This window comes from Anolis carolinensis, chromosome 2 (genome assembly GCF_035594765.1).
Source record: "Anolis carolinensis isolate JA03-04 chromosome 2, rAnoCar3.1.pri, whole genome shotgun sequence".
NCBI lineage: Eukaryota > Metazoa > Chordata > Lepidosauria > Squamata > Dactyloidae > Anolis > Anolis carolinensis.
This window is the reverse complement of record NC_085842.1, coordinates 113,145,945-113,170,675: the sequence shown is the minus strand read 5'-3', so window position 1 is coordinate 113,170,675 and position 24,731 is coordinate 113,145,945. Positions and strand designations below refer to the sequence as shown.

At 42.8% G+C, this 24,731-nt stretch overlaps 1 protein-coding gene across 11 annotated transcripts in view; it reads right to left on the bottom strand.

Moving 5' to 3' along the window:
- LOC107983185 (uncharacterized) overlaps positions 1-24,731 on the bottom strand; it is a 263,915-nt gene that overhangs the window by 69,873 nt on the left and 169,311 nt on the right. For all 11 annotated transcript variants that reach the window (XR_010002771.1, XR_010002772.1, XR_010002773.1 and 8 more), the window contains 2 exons: positions 13,939-14,054; positions 2,656-2,874 (listed from right to left, as the gene is read on the bottom strand). Coding sequence is in view for 8 of the 11 variants with exons in the window: in XM_062970409.1 (XP_062826479.1) it covers positions 2,656-2,874; positions 13,939-14,054 (335 nt within the window). In the remaining 3 variants the exon portion in view is untranslated. The remainder of the gene's footprint in view (positions 1-2,655; positions 2,875-13,938; positions 14,055-24,731) is intronic.

Here is a 24,731-nt window from a genome sequence, read left to right as displayed (position 1 = left end):
TGGCCATGTTGGGTCTCTGTGCCAAATATGGTCCACATCTGATGTCAGCAGGGTTCAGTACTTTCTGGATGCAGGTGAACTATAACTCACAAAATCAAGGTCCATACCCTTAAACCCCTGAAGTATGTTTAGTTGGTCATGGGGCGTCTCTGTGGCAAGTTTAGTCCAAATCCATCGTTGGCTGGGTTCAGTGTTGTCTGGATAAGGCTGAACTACAACTACCAGAGCAAAGGTCAATCACCCCGAATCCAGGCCTGTGCGCACAGTTGGCCATGCTGGAGGTGTGTGCCAAGATTGGTCCAGATCCAAAGTCGGCTGGATTCAGTGCTGTCTAGATAAGGGTGAACTATATGGCAAGCCCCAACTCCTTTGAGCTTTAGAAAAGCCCTAAAAACATGGTTATGTGCTCAGGCTTTTAACGAATAAACGACAAAGACGACCCAGACTGATGTATGGCTAAAGCACGAGGATATTGGATGGAAGACAATCTCGAACTATGGGGGATCGCCTGAGTAAGTAAGTACTGTTTCATTTCCAGAATTAGTCAGCCAACATGCCACCAAAAAAGAGTGGGGGCAGTGCTAAGGGCAATGGGCCAGCAAAGCGAAAACAACCAGATGGCCCAACCTTACCCACCGGTTCATTGAACGAAGAAGCAGGTGCTGCAGCAGCGACACGTAGGATGGCAACGACTGGCCCAGCGGTCACTATTATACAAACGGAAAAGCTTAACGCAATGTGGTTGACACTGCGCACCTTAAAGGAGGAGTGAATGGCATTACATCCTAACCATGCCAATGACCAGGCTTTTAATGCTTTGTTATTCCGTGTCTCTGCTCAGAGAGTGAGCGAAGAGTATGGGTGCCAGCAGACAGTCTAGCATCCAGGCAGTTGAATCAGCACCTCCCATTGAGCCTGTGGCTGAAGCGGCAGGGGCAGAAACCGAGATGTCAGCGCAATCACAGATGGCTGGGGGCAGCGGCGTAAACACGGTAATGATGCACACACAATCAGCAGGAACCCCTTACACAAGAAATATTGAAAGGGCTCCGAGAAAAGTAGCCGTCAGTCTGTACATCCAAATTTGAAGTACTCCTTTTCCATGCAGCAGCCCTAGTAGCGTTTTTTGCTACACTCAAGGTTAGAGAACTAGTCGTAGCATCTAAGACTGACCAGTCACAGAGGGCACTGCTCACCTCTGAGGGGCGATACAGCACACCTGCTCATCAGAGCATCTAAAACGGACCAGAGGGCCAAGGGAACACACACGCAGTTAAAGAAATGCGGAGACCTGATGTTGTGCCCAGTACAGGCCTTGGCCAACTACCTAGCTGTATGAGGCACCACGGCTGGCCCCTTATTCCATCATGAGAATGGGGTCCCTCTAACTAAGTTCCAATTCTGGGCAGTCACCGCCAAGGCCCTACAAAAGCTAGGCATGGAGGGACATAAGTTCGGTAAACATTCCTTCTGCATTGGGGTGGCGTCTACCACAGCAGCCATGGGATATGGGGTGGACAGGATAATGTCAATTGCAAGGTGGAGTTCCGAGGCCTATCGGTCTTACATTCGCCCTGTGCAGTTTTTATGACTCTTGTATTTTACAGATGGAGTGTCAATGACACTTAGACAAAGGGTCCTGATCTGTGGGCACAGCTACATTTATTGGGTCGAGCACCACGCTCGGAGATCTACCTATGGCCAACATCTGGGCCTTGCGTCTATAGCCACTGTCGAATGGAAGGGCAGATGAGAACTTCGTTGGGAAGTCTACTCCCCCTGTTGTCCGATTCTGGGAACGCAGCAGCACCCAATGCAGATGGTATTCCCAGGCAGGGCTTTCCTCCTGATGTTCTGGTGGTCCACTTGGGTGGCAATGACTTGGGCTTGCTAAAAGGCAAGGCTCTATTCCTGCAAGCTGTGGGCGATTTCTGCAAGATCAAGAAGGCGTGGCCTCATACATTGTTTGGTCAGAGATAATCCCACGCCTGAAGTGGCCTGGAGGCAGCGACGTGCGGAGATTGGACAGTGCATGTAAAAGGGTGAATAGGGCAATTCAAAAATCTGTAAGGGGGGTATGGGCTCATACATGCAACACAATATATCCTATGCCAACCGGGAGTATTATTGAGCCAACAGAGCTCATTTGTCTGACCTGGGCAATGTGTTTTTTGGCCCGCCTATAGGTGGCCATCCATGCAGCAATTGAGAGCTTGGTTGGGGATAGGGAAAAAGCAGACACCTGCCCCTATCTGTGGCATAGACATGATAGATGTTGAATTTGGAGCACATACTAGGTGCCCGTTTGGACAGGCCAGAAAATAGAAATTGGCCACATGATGTAAATAAAGGGGGGGCAGGAACTGGGTAACAGAAAATATAATTTGGGAAGATTATCCTCACCAAGTTCATTGCCAAGTTCACTGTTAAGTTCAATGCCAAGTTCATGGCTTGATTTTTTGATGTGCTCATACTCTACTCAGGAATTGGGATCAAATAGATCCAGTGAATTAATTAGGTAACAATAATAAAAGTTGCCCTTAGTTAATCCAATCATGTGTGTGGTCTCTTCATTTGCGGAGGTGGCGCGGCAAACAGAGTTATTACTATGTATGAACCAGGCTAGTGAATGAGGGAGTTCCTTTAGTAACTCACCTGTCTTCAAATACAATCTGTCTTCTTCACTGAGGCTTTTGAATATTTTCTTTCCACTGACCGCGTAATACTTTCCCTGTGAAAAGACTACACCAGTACATGCAGTTCGTTCATACATACATTCCTCTTGGGCAGATCCCAAAATATAGAAACTTTTTGGTAATGTCTTTTGTCTTTGTGGTATTATGTGGCCCTTGTACTCCTGGAATATGTTCACATCTGTTAACAAACATAATCATGTGTGTTCAAAATAATACATTCAAATAATAGATATTTACCTCTTTCTTTCACACCAATGATTTTACAGGGGCGGGGTCACTATGATTTGTCTATAAGTAGCCCCTCATTTTAAGTTAATACAGTATATCACACATAGGATTGACTTTTGAAGAAAATATAGAAAAAATGGAAAGAGGCTTGCATCTTTTCAAGGAAAAACAAACAGATTTGCTAAGAATGAGAATGGATGGCTATAATGCTAAGGTAACTGGGCCCACTATTTGAATAAAGTGAGATCATTTATTACACTAAAGTTGTAGTCATTATTGCAATAATGGCTACACTGGGGGAGTGTGTCCCTGTTGTGTGACCTCTCAGCGGCCTTTGATACCATTGAGCATGGTATCCTTCTGGAACACCCAAAGGGGCTGGGAATTGAAAGACACTGTGTTGCAGTGGTTCCGGTCATACCTCTCAGGCAGTTTCCAGACAGTGGTGTTTGGGAATAGCTGCGCCTCAAAAAAAGAGTTGTTATGTGGTATCCAACAAGATGCCATTCTATCCCTGGGAGTGAGGATTCCCAGGACAATCTGACTGTGGAAGCCTTCAGTCAGGTCTGCTTGGTAACCATTAAACTGCCCACCCAGTAAAGATCTTATGTTCTTTGGAAGTGTCTTTTCTTTCCTCCAACCCTGTAGGGCAGTTGACCACTTCTCATTTTGTTAAAATAAAACTTGAAAAAACCTTAAAATAAACAACTGACCACATCTGAAGTCTAGAATGGTCTGGTTGAAACTATGCAGTCATATTTCATACTAGCAGATTGAGACAGAGTAGCGAGTCAACAGCAATCAATTGATGATTTACTGTGCTGTTGTTTTTTCTTGTGGGTACACAAAAACATAAGGCAAATCCACCATGGGGTTCTCTTGGTGAGATTTGTTCAGAGAGGGTTTGCCTGTGGCATCTGGGACTAGAGCAAGCAGAGGGTATGGGAGAGATTGATTGGTTCCAATGATCAAATCAAACAGCATACTCAGTTGCAAAGAAGTTATTGGCACAGAATCTGGTGCCTGTTCTACAAACTCATTTTCAGAAGGAGGAAAAACAAAAAATCCCATATATCATTCCAGGAAAAAAGATGTTGATTCATGTAGGAACCAACGACACGGCTAGGCATTCTTTTAAAAAGATCACAAACGATTTTTGAGCTCTTCAAACAAAGCTAAAACTATGTAATGTACATGTGATCTTTTCATCCTTCCTCCCCGTTGTAGGACACGGCTCTACAAGGGCCAGAAAAATAGTACAGGTCAATAACTGGCTCAGAAAATGGTGTCAGGAGGAGCGTTTTGGCTTCCTCGACCATGGCCTACTCTTCCAGGAGGATGGCTTACTGGCAAGTGATGGGATGCATCTCACACAAGTAGGAAAACATCTTTTTGCACACAGACTCACAAACCTCATCGGGCGCACTTTAAACTAGATCCACTGGTGGAAGGGAACAACAGCCTGGCGAACACTATATTACCCACGACCACAGGGAACCGCCAAAAGGCTAAACGGAGGGCTGCACAAACACAGCAAGGACCAAGTACTGAGAGCACAATAATCCCAAATAAACAGCTTGGGGGAAGGTCACAGGGGCTTACATGTCTTTACACTAATGCACAGAGCATAGGAACTAAGCAAGACAAGCTCCAACTTTTAGCACAGCACCACACGTATGATGTCATAGGCATCACTGAAACCTGGTGGGATGACTCCCATCACTGGAATGTAGCCATTGAAGGCTATAACCTCTTTCACAGAAATAGAACAAAAGGGAGAGGAGGGGGAGTAGCTTTATATGTCGAAAGCAGTTACATTGCAGAAGAAATGCAAGACTGTAATCCAGGAAACCAGCTTGAAAACGTCTGGATAAGAATAAAGGGAACCAGGACTCAAAAAGATCTCCTCGTGGGTGTCTACTACAGACCTCCGAGTCAAGATGAAGGACTTGATGAAGCCTTCTCTCAACAGCTGACCAAACAGGTACAAAGAAGAGATATAGTAGCCATGGGTGATTTCAACTATCCCGATATCTGCTGGAAAACAAACTCAGCCAAGAGTACAAAGTCCAACAAATTCCTCACTTGCCTTGCAGACAATTTTATGGTCCAGAAGGTAGAAGAGGCAATAAGGGAATCGGCTACTCTTGATCTAATCTTAACAAATGTAGAAGACCTGATCAATACAGTCGAAGTCATAAGATCTTTATGAGCAAGTGACCATGTGCTCCTACAGTTTGTCATACAAAGGAAAGCTGAAACTAAGACAAGTCAAACACACATTCTGGACTTTAAGATAGCTGACTTTCAAAAAATGAAGGAAATACTGAGTGGCATTCCATGGACGCCAATATTAAAAGACAAGGGAGTTAAGGATGGATGGGAGTTTTTTAAAAGTCAAATACTCAAGGCAAATGCAAACAGTGCCAACAAAGAAAAAAAATAGGATAAGTGCAAAGAAGCCAGGATGGATGTCCAAAGAATTTCTAACCGGGCTAAGACTCAAAAGAGACATGCACAAGAAGTGGAAAAGGGGAGAAATCACCAAAGAAGAATTCAAACATAGAGCCAACTCCTGTAGGGAAAAGGTTCACAAGCCTAAAGCGCAAAATGAGTTCAGGTTTGCCAGGGACATTAAAAACAACAAAAAAGGCTTTTTTGCTTACGTTGGTAGAAAAAGGAAGAACAAGGAGGCAATAGGGCCTTTGTGAGGAGAAGATGGGGTGATGGTGACAAGGGACAGGGAAAAGGCAGAACTCCTTAATGCCTTCTTTGGCTTGGTCTTCTCACGAAAAGAAAGCCATCTTCAACCTCAGCAACATGGAATGGACAAAGGGTTAGCGGAAATCCAACCCTAACTAAGGAAACAAGTTGTCCAGGAACACCTGGCCTCTCTAAACGAATTCAAGTCCCTAGGGCCAGATCAGCTACATCCAAGAGTATTGAAGGAACTAGCTGAGGTTATTTCAGAACCACTGGCAATTATCTCCAAGAGTTCTTGGAGAACAGGAGAAGTCCCAGCAGATTGGAGGAAGGTGAATGTGGTCCCTATCTTCAAGAAGGGAAAAAAGAACGACCCAAGCAATTACCGTCTGGTCAGCCTCATGTCGATACCAGGCAAGATTCTGGAAAAGATCATTTACGAAGTGGTCTGTGAACATTTAAAAACAAATGCGGTCATTGCTAATAGCCAACACGGATTTACCAAAAACAAGTCATACCAGACTAATCTGATCTTTTTTTTCAATAGTTACGAGTTGGGTCGGTACCTGGATTTCAGTAAGGCCTAGGATAAAGTCCCCCACAACCTTCTGGCAAACAAACTAGTAAAATGTGGGCTAGACAAAACTACGGTTAGGTGGATCTGTAATTGGCTAAGCGAACGAACCCAAAGGGTGCTCACCAATTCGTCTTCTTCATCTTGGAAAGAAGTCACGAGTGGAGTGCTGCAGTGGCCCTGGTTCTATTCAACATCTTTATTAACGACTTAGATGAAGGGTTAGAAGGCACGATCATCAAGTTTGCAGATGACACCAAACTGGGACGGATAGCTAACACTCCAGAAGACAGGAGCAGAATTCAAAACGATCTTAACAGACTAGAGAGATGGGCTGAAACGAACAAAATGAAGTTCAACAGAGACAAATGCACGATACTTCACTTCGGCAGAAAAAATGGAATGCAAAGATACAGAATGGGGGACGCCTGGCTCGACAGCAGTACGTGTGGAAAAGATCTTGGAGTCCTCGTGGACCCCAAGTTAAACATGAGCCAACAATGTGATGCGGCTGTTAAAAAAGGCAACGGGATTCTGGCCTGCATAAATAGGGGTATAGCGTCTAGATCCAGGGAAGTCATGCTACCCCTCTATTCTGCCTTGGTCAGCCCACACCTGGAATACTGTGCCCAATTCTGGGCACCTCAATTGAAAGGAGATGTTGACAAGCTGGAATGTGTCCAGAGGAGGCTGACTAAAATGATCAAGGGTCTGGAGAACAAGCCCTGTGAGGAGCGGCTTAAAGAACTGGGCATGTTTAGCCTGCAGAAGAGAAGGCTGAGAGGAGACATGATAGCCATGTACAAATACGTGAAGGGAAGTCATAGGGAGGAGGGAGCAGGCGTGTTTTCTGCTGCCCTGCAGACTAGGACGCGGAACAATGGCTTCAAACTATAGGAAACGAGATTCCACCTGAACATCAGGAAGAACTTCCTCACTCTGAGAACTGTTCGGCAGTGGAACTCTCTGCCCTGGACTGTGGTGGAGGCTCCTTCTTTGAAGGCTTTTATGCAGAGGCTGGATGGCCAATGCAATTTCCTGCTTCTTGGCAAGGGGTTGGGGTGGATGGCCCATGAGGTCTCTTTCAACTCTACTATTCTATGATTCTGTGATTCTATGTTTTAGTTTTCAAGTTTTACCAAAAAGACAGTCAATGTCGGTATAAGAAGGACAATTTGCAAGATAGCCTGTGTGGACCTTTTGAGAGCCCTAACTGATGGGAGAAACTTGTTAAAATTAAATGGGCATACTGTTACTTTAAGGATAGCTTGATTTACAAAAAAAAAAAAAGAGAGAGAGAGAGAGAGAGATTGTACCAGGAATAAATGAATGGAGTTTTCTGGAAGGATTAAAATGACATAATGACCCCTTTTCTGATGGAAGGGGTGGGTTGATGAAATAAGTGAAAGGAAAATGAAATATAAAGACAAAATTACAAGAATTGAACTTTTGACAAAATGTTAAGACTGCTGGTAGTACTACCTGTGGACAGGTGGAACATTTAAGATGAAGGGGGAAATATAATTTGATATTATATTGAAAAAATTTTTGAAATACAAAAATATTCACCTAGATTAAAAGGATGAAACCAGGGGGATATTATAAGATATGATTAATTTAAATTAAAAGGTAATAAAATTGGGGGAGATATTGAAGTAACACTATGTACCAAATTTTGAAAAAAGTTATGTTTCTGGTTTGAAAGTGGTATTTCCTTGGAAAATAGTTGTTATATTCCAGAAACTTCATTTTTGTGGCTACCACAAACTATGTTAAATTGGTTGAGATTTTATGAGATATTCATTGTGCTGCAGGATTTCCCACCAAAAAAAACCTCTGCTTTTAACAATACAAGGTTTTTGCAATTCAATAAACTTTTTTCATGTTTATATGATTAAACTAATTAGGAAATGACATTTACAATCTAGAAACAAAAATCATGTTGAAGAGGAAGAAGAAGAAGGAGGAGGAGGAGGAGGAGGAGGAGGAGGCGGCGGCGGCGGCGGAGAAATAATGATGCAATTAAGTCCAAGATCAAAAAATCAGCCAGTGACCCAAAATGCAGACTGTGCAAGGAAGCTGACGAAACTATTGATCATATCCTCAGCTGCTGTAAGAAAATTGCACAGACAGACTACAAACAGAGACACAACAATGTGGCCCAAATGATTCATCGGAATTTATGTCACAAATACCACCTGCCAACAGAACTGGTGAGATCACTAACCTGCAAAGGTAGTGGAAAATGAACACGCAAAAATAATGTGGGACTTTCGAATACAGACTGACAACGTTTTGAAACGTAACACACCAGACCTCACGGTTGTGGAAAAGAAAAAAGTTTGGATTATTGATGTCACCATACCAGGTGACAGTCAAATTGATGAAAAACAACAGGAAAAACTCAGCCATTATCAGGACTTCAAGATCAAACTGCAAAGGCTCTGACATAAACCAGTACAAGTGGTCCCGGTGGTAATCAGCACAATGCATGCTGTGCCAAAAGATCTCAGCCAGCATTTGGAAACAATAAACATTGACAAAATTACGATCTGTCAACTGCAAAAGGCCACCTTACTGGGATATGCATGCATCATCCGAAAATACATCACAGTCCTAAACACTTGGGAAGTGTTTGACTTGTGATTCTGTGATATGAAGTCCAGCATATGTATCTCATTTGCTGTGTCATACTATATCTTTGTGTCAATAATAATATAACAACTTTATTCTTATATCCTGCCCTATCTCCCCAAAGGGACTCAGGGCGGCTTACATGGGGACCAAGCCCAGTAGTGCAATCTAAAAACAAGTACATAGTGCAATTTAAAAACAAATTTCCTAAAATATATAAGAATTAGAATAACTTTGTCATTGTACATTGTACAATGAAATTAAATGCCACTCCCAATCACATTATATAGAATTCAAAACAAAACAGCCATCCTTCCCCATTCTAATCACTATTTCACAACCCCTAATACCATACCACATCAGCGTGAAACCATAGAGTTCAGTATAGTCACAGCTCTAGAATAAAATCTATCTCTCAGCCTATTTGTCCCTGTTTTTATCAACCTATGCATCTGCCAGATGGGGTTGTAATCATATGTGTAAAGAGTATAAAGTAGAGGACTCAACACACAGCCCTGTGGCATACCAGTGTTGAGAATAAGTGCTGAAAATATATGACTAGAATTAGAATTCTAGTCAAAATTGATAATTTGGTGATATGAATATTACTTGTGGTTAAATATTAATGTGGCTTATTTTGGTTTATACTTTGGTTTAGTTTAATCAGAAACTGAAATACAATTAATTCAGTTAATTCTTTTTCGATGTGCCTTCGGGGAGTAAATGTTATATACCTCTTGATTACTCCCCTTGGATTCTATCCTTTGGACTGTCTGGACTGTTCCGTCTTATACCCCTGTTCTCTTTATTTATATGCCTCTCTCTCCCGAGTTTTTAATTAAATGTTCATGTGGCCCGCCCTGTCTGCTCTGATTTGCGTTGTAATGTATATGATTATTTTTGTACTATTATATTGTGTTATGATATATTGTTTTATTTTGTTATATTGTATCGTGTCTGGGCATGGCCCCATGTAAGCCGCCCCGAGTCCCCATTGGGGAGATGGTGGCGGGTTATAAATAAAGTATTATTATTATTATTATTATTATTATTATTATTATTATTATTATTATTATTATACAACTATGTCGAACAAGAAGTATATTTAATTGTCTGATAGTTGCCTTTGCTTGAGGAGAGGAAAAGATAGTTGTGTTTTTAATATTCATTTTTGCAATGTTATTACTTTGCTATTTTATTTTAAATAGAGGAAATACAGGTTATTTGTCAGTTTGTTTTGGAAGAGATGGATTATGGGGTGGGATATTATGGAATCTTTGTTTTAGAGTTTGATTGTTTTTGCTTTTTACTTTTAATTGTGAAAAATGTAAAAAAAAGAAAAAGAATATGGTGTCTGTTCATAAACAGGAAAAGAAAGTGACTGATGCAAGGGAGTAGCGGTTGGGTCAACATCAGGAGAATCGCTTATCTTCCCATCCAAAATCATTCCCTGCCTTAGATATCTATTGTAAAGGCTTTGACTGTAGTGGAACTGTATTCTACACACTAGATCCAAAAAGACTAACTGAGAATGAGAGGGGCACTTCCCAAACAAACCATGTGGTTTCCCTCCTCCCCTTCTTATTGTCTTAGCTCTGAGCAGTTTTAAAGGACGGTATCAAAGCATAATCCTTGGTATCAAGAGACTGACCTGGGGTCTTGGGATGGTCTTCAGTTAATTCCAAAGCTGGTCTGGTGTCAGCACACTGCCATTTGGCAGGCACAGAGTAGGCTTGAAGAAAGACTGTTTAAGAGCTAAATGGATGGACAATATTCATAGAATAGGAACCAAAGCAGTTTGTCATGGAACAAATGGATGAGACGACAATGGGCTCAATGAAGGTTTCTGATGAGAGTTTTTCCTTTACTAAGTAGCCACATTTGCGTCTCTGTTCCTTCAAGCATGTGGCAATGCTTGCACAACTGTATATTGTGTTTTTCAAGCATTTCAAGTGACTGGACATTTCAGAAATGTAATTGGCCAATATGAATGGGACAAAGACTGAATCATAAAAAGGTGAGGAAAAATCATAAACAAATAGTCTGAAGTTAAACCAGAAATATAAGCAAACCAATGCCAAGAAAACTATGACAGAATCAGATAAAACAGTCCAAGTCAAATGTACTGAAAATCCTAACTGTGAAGAGAATAAAGTTCCGAAGTACTGTATTCCCAAAATCCTACTGCTGCAGCAACAAAAAGAAACTAGAATTTTAGACAGAAAGCATGTTGGCATGGCATGTAGTGAGTGGACAGGGCTACAGTTACTAGCCACTTTGAGTCCTTATATTAGGAAAAAGGTAGGATAAAAAAGAGGTAAATAAATGCTTATGTAAGAGCTCTAGAAGGTTTCTATGATGCACTGCAGGTGCTCAATGTGAATGAGTCACAGAAACCATAGAGAACAAGCAAAGACTCCTTGCAACCTGCAATTGAAAACAACTAATAAAGAAAACACCTTTTATTAGAAATGTTAAAAAGTGGTACACTGCATAGAAGTCTTCATTAGTCATAATGGTACAAAACTATGGAATTAAAAAAGGAAAAGGTAATCTGAGAGATGGGGTACTATTTCTGTCTGCAGTTGCAAAATGTTTACCACATGCTCAATGAGGGGATGAGATATTATTGTATAAGTCTTTCAGATTGTTATGACAGAATTATTGTTGTTGTTTGATCTTGTGTGCCACCTGCATTTAATCTCTAGTCTTACTAAAATAATGTTTTTCATGTCTACACCTTAAGCCATTTCAGGAGGCATGGAGCTTTGAGAAAAGATAAGTAGTGAGAAGTTTTACGGTATTGAATGTTTGCTATGTTTTCATTTATATTTGGAAGCTGCCCTGAGGCCCTTCAGGGAGAGAACTGCAGGTTAGAAATATTTTTTTTATTATTGTTGTAATTATTAGGTTTTATCAGCAATCTAACTTTTGGTAGAGCATTCAGATCAATAGCATCCCATTCTCTGAGATATCAGGACCAAAACCTGAGACCAGGGGAAGATACTCATGATGGGGCAAGTTACGTAAGGACTCAGGAGGTGGCGGAGGGACATATAGAGAGCAAAACGAAAATTGGGCCCACTGCCTATGGAAGTGGGCATAAGGGGAATGTGGATAAAACCCAGCCAGCTAATATGGGCAGCCTAGAGTTATGTTCCTGGCACACCATTTTCTGCCTTCTTCCAAATGCATATGTGTGTGTGTGTGTGTGTGTGTGTGTGTGTGTGTGTGTATTTTAAAACATTGAAACAGGGCGGAACACTCTTGTTACTATAAACTCATAGAATCATAGAGTTGGAAGAGACCACAAAGGTCATCCAATCCAACCCAATTTTGCAGTGCAGGAAAAGAACAATGCACCCTCAACAGATGTTCATCCAGCCTCTGTTTAAAAGACTCCAATTGTAAGTTTATGAACCATTTGTGCAGAGGTCTAAAATAGTGAACATATTATCATGTCATATGATTGCCTATCAGATGTTTTCAGACATTTGCCTACTTCTTCCTATGATTTACAAAATGGCTGGGACTAAACAAGGAAAGTTCTACCCTGTTTCCCCAAAAATAAGACATCCCCAGAAAATAAGACCTAGTAGAAGTTTTGCTGAATTGCTAAATATGAGGCCTCCCTTGAAAGTAAGACCTAGCAAAGATTTTGTTTGGAAGGATGCCCGCCGAGCAGAACACCAGCGCATGCAGGATCGGTAAAGATACATAACATAGAGTGTTGTACATGGAAATAATGGCAGTAACAAGAAATTCTTGATAGGATTCAGTTAGTCTGGTTATGCTGGTTTGTGATGAAAAATACTGTACAGTATATAATAAATGTTCATTTTTTTGTTCAACAATAAATGTGAATTCTTCTTCATGGAAAAATAAGACATCCCCTAAAAATACGACCTAGTGCATCTTTGGGAGCAAAAATTAATATAAGACACTGTCTTATTTTTGGGGAAACACAATAGCCATATTAAGCAATATGGTGCATGTCAAGTAAATAATAATAATAATAATAATAAAACTTTATTTATACCCCGCCACCATCTCCCCAATGGGGACTCGGGGCGGCTAACATGGGGCCATGCCCAGAGCAATACAACATAATAAAATATAAGAACAACATATCATAACACCATTTAAAATACAATAAATAATAATAAACAGAACATCAAGAAATCAAAAAAGAAAAAAGAAAAAAAAAACAATAAATCAAGGGCAGGCCGCTTGAACACAAAGATAAAACCCGGAGTGAGAGGGACAGAGAAGTACTCCACTATGGGCAGGGACATTTGGAAGGGGTAATCTAGAGGATAGATGTTCGGAGGGGAGTAATACGGAGATATATGACAGACATTACTCACCGAAAGCACAATGGAAGAGCCATGTTTTTAATTCTCTCCTAAAAGCTAACAGAGTGGGAGCTTGCCTTATTTCAGTGGGAAGTGAGTTCCACAGTCGGGGGGCCACAGCAGAGAAGGCCCTCTCCCTTGTACTTACAAGGCGAGCCTGGGATATAGGCAATGGTGATAACAGGGCCTCTCCGGATGATCGCAAGGAACGGGCAGGTTTATGGAAGGAGATACGATCACGGAGGTAGGTGGGTCCCAAACCGTTCAGGGCTTTATAGATGATGGTCTGCACCTTGAATTGGGACCGGAAGATGAACGGCAGCCAGTGGAGCTCCTTAAACAAGGGAGTGGATCTCTCCCTGTAATTTGCCCCCGTTATTAATCTGGCTGCCGAGCGTTGGACCAGTTGTAATTTCCGGGCCGTCTTCAAGGGAAGCCCCACGTAGAGTGCATTACAGTAGTCCAGTCTGGAGGTAACTAGGGCATGGACCACCGTGGTCAAGTCAGACTTCACGAGGTATGGTCGCAGTTGGCGCACAAGTTTGAGTTGTGCGAAAGCCCTCCCGGCCACCGCCGACACCTGAGCCTCAAGCGTCAACGCTGAATCCAGGAGGACCCCCAAACTGCGGACCTGTGATTTCAGGGGGAGTGCGACCCCGTCCAGCAAATGCCTCACTTGCTTTAGAAAAGATAAAATATTCAAAGGAGATACAAAAGCAGAAAAACAGAATAAAAAGCAAATACTTACGTTCTGGTCTTGCACATATAAAGTATAATTTCTCACTGCATTTCGCTGATTGGAATTTTAACTTATTTTTGAGAAGAGTGCCACAGCTATCAACTGTATCTCCTTCAATCTTTAACCTTAGAAAAGATACAATATTAAACTGTATGTTTAGGGGGAAATTCATCATTATTCATTGCATCCTGTGTCAATAATTAGTTTTCTAGAGGGCTATTTTGAAAACAGAGCTTATGACTAAAGTAGGATCTCAGCAGCATTTTATCTTTTGGCTTGCTAGCAAATTCTATTACCGCCAGAACCATTCGCTCTATACTTGTTATTTCAACAATTGGTGATAGCACCAGGCTATGCTGTATACAGTGATGCACTTGATCACAAAGTAAGAAACAGGGTTTAGTGTTAAATATGTATATATGTATTCCTGAGCATGAATATTTTCAAATTGTGCTGAACTATTTTGTGGGCTATTACCACTCCATTTTCCCCCCTCTTGGACTACTGCTTTCACTCTTTGATTCTTTTAGCATCCCTCAGGATTTGATCCAGAAAGTCTGCATAACTAACTCCCTAATTATGTATTTCTTTTGCCTGCTAAAGTGTAATATAAAGATACAGTGTTCCCTCACTACTTCGCGGTTCACTTTTTGCAAATTCGCTGTTTTGTGGTTTTTCAATAAACTCTAAAAGACTATTATAAATCATAAAAAATACAATTTACAGGCTAAGGAAGGGAGGAAGGAGAAGCCAAAGGGAGAGAAAAGGAGCCCAAGCGGCAACAGGAGGAGGAGAAGGTGATTTATCAACACACAATTGGTTGATAAAGACTTAAAATAGTATATAACTACTAAAATAATGTATAAATATTAAAATAAATATAGTGTCCCTACTTCGCAGATTTTCACTTATTGCGGGTAGTCCTGGAACCTAACTCCAGCAATAAGTGAGGGAACACTTTAAAACAAAATTTGTCTGACTTTTTTCCTATTGCCAGTCATCCCAAAGAAGAGAGGCTGATGAAGATGCTTCTCCTGCTGGCTCACAATGCAAAAGTTTTTCAGCTGTGAAGACCTGCCTCTCTTCTTTCGCCAGGATAGCTGGTTCTTTCTATCTCTGGACATAGATTATTCTCGCTGTAGTAATAATAGCTTTTCATAATAATAGTCTTCCATATTTTTTCTCTATTTGATTGCACAGCATCCTCAACAAGGAAAACTCTGTTTGTTTTGTCAGCATTGAATATTTGCCAATTTTTTGTTGTAAAGCACCCTAAGTGCCCTTGGGGAGATAGGGTGGAATAAAAATAGTTATTATTATCATCATCATCATCATCGTCATCATTTTGATAAACTATTTTCATTTTTAAAGGTGTACTCAATCCTTGTACATTCCTGGATATATTTCTCAGACTCACTTTTTATTTTTGGAAAAAATAATAGTCCATTGCCATAGCACTAACTCCATCCATTATATTTTATTCTTGGTCAGATTTATCTTTTGGTTGTTCTTGTTCCATGGCTGACAGTCCTTGTTTCTTCTAGGGGTTCATTGGTACCTTCCAGATCTTTCTTGTATCTTTTCAGTAATCCTTTGGTTTTCATAGTCAAGTTTAGCACATATCTTCTTTGCTTGAAATTTAGTGAAATTCTTTCATGTTTTTTCCATTTAAATGAAATACCTTGAGCACGAATATTTGTTTAAGTTTGTCTGTTAAAAAGGTGTAGTCTATTTCCCCTCAAGATTTTTGTAGGTTCCCTGTTTCCCCTAAAATAAGACTTCCCCAGAAAATAAGACCTAGTAGAAGTTTTGCTGAATTGCTAAATATGAGGCCTCCCTTGAAAGTAAGACCTAGCAAAGGTTTTGTTTGGAAGGATGCCCGCCGAGCAGAACACCAGCGCATGCAGGATCGGTAAAGATACATAACATAGAGTGTTGTACATGGAAATAATGGTAGTAACAAGAAATTCTTGATAGGATTCAAAGTTTGTCTGGTTATGCTGGTTTCTGATGACAAGTATATAATAAATGTTCATTTTTTGTTCAACAATAAATGTGAATTCTTCTTCATGGAAAAATAAGACATCCCCTGAAAATAAGACCTAGCGCATCTTTGGGAACAAAAATTAATATAAGACACTGTCTTATTTTCGGGGAAACACGGTATATCCTTCATGATAATCACTTTCTTCTCATGAATTTTCTTCTTTGTTTGTAGTGTAGTTGTAAAACCAAATTTTGAATGTTTTCTCACAAAATACATGATTAAATCATAATCATGCAAAAGATACAGCCCATTCCTTCTCCTCCTCCTCTTTGCTAATAGTTGTTATTGAGAGAAAAGATAAACCATAAAATAACTATAAAAGATTGTTCTTATTTTGAAATGTGAAATTCTTATAAATACAAGGTGATAGTAAACTTTTGTTCTTTGGTTGTTTTTTGTTGTTGTTAAGTTACTAATTTCCCCTGGAAAGGGGTGACAATCTCCAAGAAGTTCAAATATTTACTTCCTGTATCTTTGTCCTGGTAAATTTCTTTTGTTTTGGCTTCAAAGACAAATAATATTTAACCCTTTTAATGGGCCTATATACTATTAGCAGTTATAGTCTACCCCACAAACATTAGACTTCGCATTTCTTAAAAAGTCTTTGTTTACAGTTCGTTAGCAGTGGGGGAGTTTTACTGTCTGTATCTAGTTGCATTTCATTTCCAGATAATGAATTCAAATTACTCACGTCTTCTGACAACAGAAGTTACTGCTGAAGGGAGTAATTTTCTAACAGCCTGTAATGAATGAAGAAATTGTATTTCTTCCTTAAAAATCATGATTAAGGCATTCCTTTTTGCTGTTGATTTAAAACAGATGCCACACTGTGGTGGATATTTTTCCTCACTCCTATCTCCTTTGGCTCCTATGGCAATAACAAATGCCCTAGCAAGCTATCAGAGGTAGAATCTGGAGCTTAAGAGAAACTTCAGTTTCTTCCTTGCTTGGAATAATGTCACCACTGGACCAGGGTAACTGGGAACCGGTGATATTTTACACGTGGTGAGTTCTCCCCTGGCAGCTTATCACGGAAAGGTCTCGATAGTCCACTATCTTTGCTTGGTTTCTGTGGTGAATTCCTTCTTAAGATTCTCTAGTTAACTTTCATAAAATTCAGTCAGTGCTGAGATAATCACATAGATTTTGATTTGGGTCTTCCTCTATCCCTCAAAAATGCATAGTTTTCTCTCTCACACACTTCCATTTAGGCCAAAAAGTTGTGGTTTGCTTCTTGAATTTTTAAAACTCTTTTGTAGTTTGTTCCGATTTTAGAATTCAATCTTGCACATTATGAAATTGATTTGTAATTAATTTAAACTCTGAAGACATCTGTGCCAAAAAATAATGTTCTTTATTTTTGATTTTATCTCATATCATTTTTATATGATACCCCAAAGTTTACATGTCTTTGGGTTGTTGTGTGTTTTCCAGGCTGTATAGGCATGTTCCAGAAGTGTTCTCTCCTGAAGTTTCGCCCACATCTACGGCAGGCATCCTCAGAGGTGGGCAAACGTCAGGAGAGAATACTTCTGAAACATGGCCATACAGCCCGGAAAACACACAACAACCCTGCGCTTCCGGCCTTGAAAGCCTTTGACAACACATTACATGTCTTTGAGAAGTCATTGACTCATATCAACTACTATGGGTGGTATTTTGCTTGCTGATATTCTTCTCCTGCCTCTTTATCTCTCTCTCTAATAATAATAATAATAATAATAATAATAATAATAATAATAATAATAATAATACTTTATTTATACCCCGCCACCATCTCCCCAACGGGGACTCGGGGCGGCTTACATGGGGCCACGCCTAAAACAATACAATGTAAACAGCATATAAAAGAACAGCAGAACACAATACAATAAACAGTACAGTAAATAATATCCATTACAAAATAAAACAAGGAGACAATAAAAACAAGGGCAGACCACATGAACATTAAGTTAAAACTCGGGTGAAAAAGACATAAAAATAAAAACCACAGTGAACAGGGTCATAAGGGAGTGGGGTATTCTGGAGGATAGATATTAGGGGGAGCAACGGAAAAGAAATATAAAACGGTTACTCTCCAAAAGCGCAGCGAAAGAGCCATGTTTTCAAGTCTTTCTTGAAGGCTGCTAGTGTGGGGGCTTGCCTAATCTCCGCGGGCAGAGAATTCCACAATCGGGGGGCCACAGCAGAAAAGGCCCTCTCCCTTGTTCCCACAAGGCGGGTCTAGGATATCGGGAGTGGGGACAGGAGAGCTTCCCCTGAGATCGAAGGGATCGGGTAGGTTTATGATAGGAGATACGGTCACGAAGGTAGGTGGGTCCCAAACCGTTTAGGGCTTTATATGTGATGGTATACACCTTGAATTGGGACCGGAAAATAAAGGGCAGCCAGTGGAGCTCCTTGAACAGGGGAGTAGATCTCTCCCTGTAACTCGCCCCCGTAATTAACCTGGCAGCCGAGTGCTGGACCAATTGTAGTTTCCGGGCCGTCTTCAAGGGAAGCCCCACGTAGAGCGCATTACAGTAGTCCAGTCTAGAGGTAACTAAGGCATGCACCACCGTGGTCAAGTCAGACTTCACGAGGTATGGTCGCAGTTGGCGCACAAGTTTGAGTTGTGCGAAGGCCCTCCCGGCCACCGCCGACACCTGCGCCTCAAGCGTCAGCGCTGAGTCCAGGAGGACCCCCAAATTGCGGAGTTTTGGAGGGCGTTGCCATCTCTACGCAGATGACACGCAAATCCACTACTCGTCCCATCTGGCTCCAAGGAAGCCCCTCGGATGCTGAAGTCAGCCCCATGGTCGTCATGGCAACCATGAAATCCTGAGCTGCACCTGTCAATGTGGTCTCGGCATGGATGTTAAAGTCTCCCAAAACTATGAGTTCTTGGGAGACCAGGGCCGAATTGGAGACCACTTCTGCTAGCTGGACTTTAAGAGAGCTGACTTCGAAAAAATGAAGGAATTACTGAGTGGCATTCCATGGACGCCGATATTAAAAAACAAGGGAGTTAAGGATGGATGGGAGTTTTTCAAAAGTGAAATACTCAAGGCGCAAATGCAAACAGTGCCAACAAAGAAGAAAAATAAGACAAGTGCAAAGAAGCCAGAATGGATGTCCAAAGAACTTCTAACTGAGCTAAAGCTCAAAAGTGACATGCACAAGAAGTGGAAAAGGGGAGAAATCACCAAAGAAGAATTCAAACGTATAGCCAACACCTGTAGGGAAAAGGTTCGCAAGGCTAAAGTGCAAAATGAGCTCAGGCTTGCCAGGGACATAAAAAACAACAAAAAAGGATTTTTTGCTTACGTTGGTAGAAAAAGGAAGAAAAAGGAGGCGATAGGGCCATTGCAAGGAGAAGATGGGGTGATGGCGACAGGGGACAGGGAAAAGGCAGAACTACTTAATGCCTTCTTTGCCTCGGTCTTCTCAGAAAAAGAAAGCCATCTTCAACCTCAGCAAAATGGAATGGACGAAGGATTGGGGGAAATCCAACCCCAAATAGGGAAACAAGTTGTCCAGGAACACTTGGCCTCTCTAAACGAATTCAAGTCCCCAGGGCCAGATCAGCTACACCCAAGAGTACTGAAGGAACTAGCGGAAGTTATTTCAGAACCACTGGCAATTATCTTCGAGAGTTCTTGGAGAACGGGAGAAGTCCCAGCAGATTGGAGGAGGGCGAATGTGGTCCCTATCTTCAAGAAGGGAAAAAAGAACGACCCAAACAATTACCGTCCGGTAAAATGAAGTTCAACAGGGACAAATGCAAGATACTTCACTTCGGCAGAAAAAATGGAAATCAAAGATACAGAATGGGGGACGCCTGGCTTGACAGCAGTGTGTGCGAAAAAGACCTTGGAGTCCTCGTGGACAACAAGTTAAACATGAGCCAACAATGTGATGCGGCTGCTAAAAAAGCCAATGGGATTCTGGCCTGCATCAATAGGGGAATAGTGTCTAGATCCAGGGAAGTTATGCTCCCCCTCTATTCTGCCTTGGTCAGACCACACCTGGAATACTGTGTCCAATTTTGGGCACCACAGTTGAAGGGAGATGTTGACAAGCTGGAAAGCGTCCAGAGGAGGGCGACTAAAATGATTAAGGGTCTGGAGAACAAGCCCGATGAGGAACGGCTTAAAGAGCTGGGCATGTTTAGCCTGCAGAAGAGAAGGCTGAGAGGAGACATGATAGCCATGTACAAATATGTGAAGGGAAGTCATAGGGAAGAGGGAGCAAGCTTGTTTTCTGCTGCCCTGCAGACTAGGACACGGAACAATGGCGTCAAACTACAGGAAAGGAGATTCCACCTGAACATCAGGAAGAACTTCCTCACTGTGAGAGCTGTTCGACAGTGGAACTCTCTCCCCGGGGCCGTGGTGGAGGCTCCTTCCTTGGAGGCTTTTAAGCAGAGGCTGGATGGCCATCTGTCGGGGGTGCTTTGAATGCGATTTCCTGCTTCTTAGCAGGGGGTTGGACTGGATGGCCCATGTGGTCTCTTCCAACTCTACTATTCTATGATTCTATGATTCCATGATCAGACAGAGAGACTGCTGGGTTGCGGGGTGGACGGTACACCAGCAGAATCCCCAAGCTGTCTCGGACTCCCACCTTCAGGAAGACACACTCGAACCTCGAAGGTTGCGGAACGGCGCATCTGATCAGGGCGATGGACTGCCGAAAGATCACCGCGACTCCTCCTCCCCGTCCCCCAGCCCTGGCCTGCTGATGCACCCCGAAACCCGGTGGACACAGCTGGGTGAGATTCACTCCACCCAGCTCGTCCAACCACGTCTCGGTGATGCATGACAGATCCGCCCCCTCATCCAGGATCAAATCCTGAATGACAGCTGTCTTACCGTTGATGGATCTGGCATTCAAAAGCAGAACCTTAAGACCGGGGGGTCTGTCCTGGAGACTACCACACCTATTCCTCTCCAGGGTCACAAGAACTCTGTTGCGCTTCTCCCTGGGCAGCAAGTGACCGATCTTCCTCCTCCCCCACATCACCTCGATGGTGCCCCACCCGTGTGAACCCTCTTCCCCCTGGTGGATTGGCTGATTGAGGTTGCCTTCTGAAGGGATTAGTCAGCTGTCCAAAGATGGAGAGCCTCCAAATGTATTTGTTTGTCTAGGGAAAGAGCCCATCTCCACTGGTAGGAGAGAGAGGGAGTCATTTGACATGGAGTCATCTGACATGGAGAGGAGACTGAACAAGGGTAACGTTTGTGGGCAGGATTGGGAGTTGAAGCAGGTAGGACTTGAAATTAGGGAGGGAGTCTCGAAATGGAACTCTGAGAGGGGGGCCAACACCGGCGAACATTCAACCCCATTGTTAGAAATTATTGAATCTTGTGTATCAGATTTCAGCCCGGTGACCAAAGGGCGGATCAATGGGTCTACTAATACCCTTCTAAGAGTGATGCCCCACTGTTGTAATTTGGGCTCAAGTGCGAACAAATCTTCCACTAACAATCTGTCTTCCAGTCTAATAAGAAGACACGAGGAGCGGTTCCGGGATTGATAATCTCTATGAAGCCAGTCAATAGTCCTGATCTTCACTTCCGACCAGCTTACAGATAGAATTTGTGATAGAGATATCTGGACCGCTCTCTTAGATGTCCATCTGCCTCTGTTCAGTAGTGAGTCTGAAACTTCCACTGCCACATTGTTTGTTCGTAGCAGATGTTGAAAATTGCAGGGAGTGTCCAGAGATTGTCCAAACAATTCAGATGTTAGAGAGTTGTTTGTCCTCTGCAAGACTCTGCTGGTCTCCTTCCAACCATCCTTCCCCTTTCCCTCTCCCCCAGGCACAAACCCCTCCCCTCCCTTAGTAGCTTCAGATCCTATCCTATTGACTACCTTCTGCCCCTCCAGCCTCTTCCTTCCCTGGCCTTCCAAAGCACTTGTTTCCTCATCAATATTAACAAAACTGGTTGGTACAGTTGTTGAAATGTCTATAGGAGTAAAGTTTTTCACAATTAGGGAAATTCCTTTAAAAAGATGGTCAATTTTCTTGTTCAGTATCTCCATCTGATGCAGAACCGTACTGAACGATTTCCCCAGAAGATCACATAGGTAAGGAAGATCATTATTCCTCTGAGTTTCCTGCATACTCATTTCCTATAACCTTCCAGAAAGCCTTCCTATAGTAAACCACTCTTGACCTTCAAAATTCAAAGTTGACACACCGTTCCTACTGACTATTTCAGTCAAACTTTCAATAAGCAATATATCAACAAACAATACACAAACCATCAATCACATTCCAAAACCATCAGTTCAACAATCAATTAAACTCAAGGTACTCTCAAATCCTATGTGATCACTTCCTATGACCTTTAATACCAGTCTTGCAAACCCACTTCCTATCACAGTCAAATATCTCCTCCCCTGTTAGATTATATTAAAACTTTCTCACTCCCACATTTAAAAAAAAAAGAAGAATAAATAAAATAAAAGGATAGGGGGCTAAGATGGCAAGCTGCAATGCAATCGGATGGTAGACAGTGTAGGGACTTCTGGCGCTGCTAACACCTCCCAGGTCGGTAATGTTGCTGAATAGCTTGATGGTTGACCAGGCACCTGACGGCGTGCAGCTGGAACTCTTGCCGCCTCCCGAGACAGCGAGGTGGCACGTTGGGCCCAAGGAGAGCAAAGGCCTTCGAAAGAAGATCTGCTAGACTCTTCGGCCACCTCCCGGAACGGCGAGGTGGTTCAGTGGTCCAACAGCAGCAGCGCACGGCAAAGATTGGAACTTCTGCAGCCTCCCGGGACGATGAAGTGACACGTTGGGCCCAGAGGAGCGAATGCCTGCTGGAAAGAGCTGGCTGAGTTCTTCCCAGTGGTCTAACGGCCACTCAGCAACAGCCCATGGCAAAAGGCTGGGGCTCCTGCTGCCTCCTGAGACGGCAAGGCAGCACTTTGGGCCCAGGAGAGCGAGAGCCTGCTGAGAAGGACCAGCTCTGCTGGAAAGGATCGGCTGAGCTCTTCGGCCACCTCTTGGTAGGCTCGGTGGCCTAGCAGCTGATCAGCAGGGAGGGAAGGAGCCACCTCCAGGACGGAGAGATGGCTCATAAAGTCAGCAGCCTCCCAGACAGCAGTGTGCCGAAGGAGCAGAGCTCCTGTCACCTCCGGAGCAGATGGAACAGATGGAAGAAAAACAAAGAAGCAAAGAGGCGAAGGTAGGAGGGAAACAGAGAGGCAGGGAGCGAGGAATCTTTATCAGCCGAATTAATGGTGGCCGCGCCCCATCTTACCCTCCAGATCTTCTTTTCTCTTCGCCTACCTAATCTTCCTGCATTCCTCTGGAATCCACCCTCATTCCAGTCCCTCGGAAGATTGGGGGGATGCTCAGATTCAAATTGAGCTGAGGGGGGGGGGGGGGCAGACAAGGACAATTAGGGCAGATAAAGTATTTTGCTTCTCAGAGCTCCGTACGAGGCTTATTGCCTCGGCGCCATCTTGTGGGACATCTTGTGTCCCTTTGTCCCTCTTTCTCTTTTTACAGGGTACTGGTTCTTGCTCTACTCATCTCTCAATTCTTCTTTTATTTCTGTTTCATACTGAAGCAACATTTTAAATCTCTGCTTATTTCAAGTCAAACTGTAATCCAAACCATTTTTTTAAAAAACAAACAAAAAAACCAAATCAAGACTAAGTCTTAGAAAAACAGGACAGCCAACATTTTAAACAATGAATTTAAAAAAATGCACGCTACATTGCAAAGAGCTTACAAAAAACAAAATGAAAAGATAAAAATAGCATTCCAAAATTATTTAGTGTAGAGCAGATGTACAATTATCTAATATAAGAAGCCAAAAAGCCATCTTCTGTGGCAAGATGGCGATTAGACAGCAGGCTCTTTAAAAGTCTATCGGGAGGGTAAGACTGTATCCAAAGAACTCTACCCACTGATTCTCCCCACTTTGGCACTTACACCCTTGTTGACTACCTGGGATCTCGGAGAAAGTCTTTGGGTGAGTTGTGGCTGGAGTGGAGGTCACTTACTCAAGGACGATCTCATCATTGCAGCTGCTGGACTGGGAGGAAACTTGTTGCTTTTGGCTCAAGGCTTGACACTGTCACCTTGTAGTGCCAGTTATTAAGGTGCTGCTGTCCTGACCACCTGGGGGGGTGGCCTGACTTGATTTTTTCCAACATCACTGTGCTTGCTTCACTGGGAGCATCCTTAGACCTGTGCTAACTGCTATCACCTCACTGCACAGGGGGGTGATCAGCATTAGCGCCGCTGCCCCACCGCACCGGGAGGCAGCCTAGTCCGCCATCGTTGCTGCTGTTGCCTTGCCGTACCGGGAGGCCTGCAACACTAGTCTGGGGGGCGAACCGGCTGTTTAAGCTGCTGCTGGCGCCCCGCCACCCTGGGAAGTTGCTAAACAGCAAGACCACTGGCTTCTAATCAGAGGACAACCAAACCAACTTTTACCATTGCCTCTGCTGGCCAAGATGGTGATGAGACAACAGCTTTCTGGACGAGCCTCTGAGAATAAGATCTAATCTGAGATTGGGAGACCAGGCCAATGCTACTGCCACCCACCCCACCGAATTGGGAGGCAATTAGGCTATGTGTTATCGGAGCACCCTCTATTGTCTCCTCGCCGCACTGGGAGATAGCTTGAAGCCCTGGCCCATGGCTCATTACCCTGCCAGATCGGGAGCTATTGTGGCAGCGCCATCACCGCCAACCAAGCCAGCAGCTGGACTGAAATCAGTGACATGTTGTCTTGCTGGCTGCAAGGCT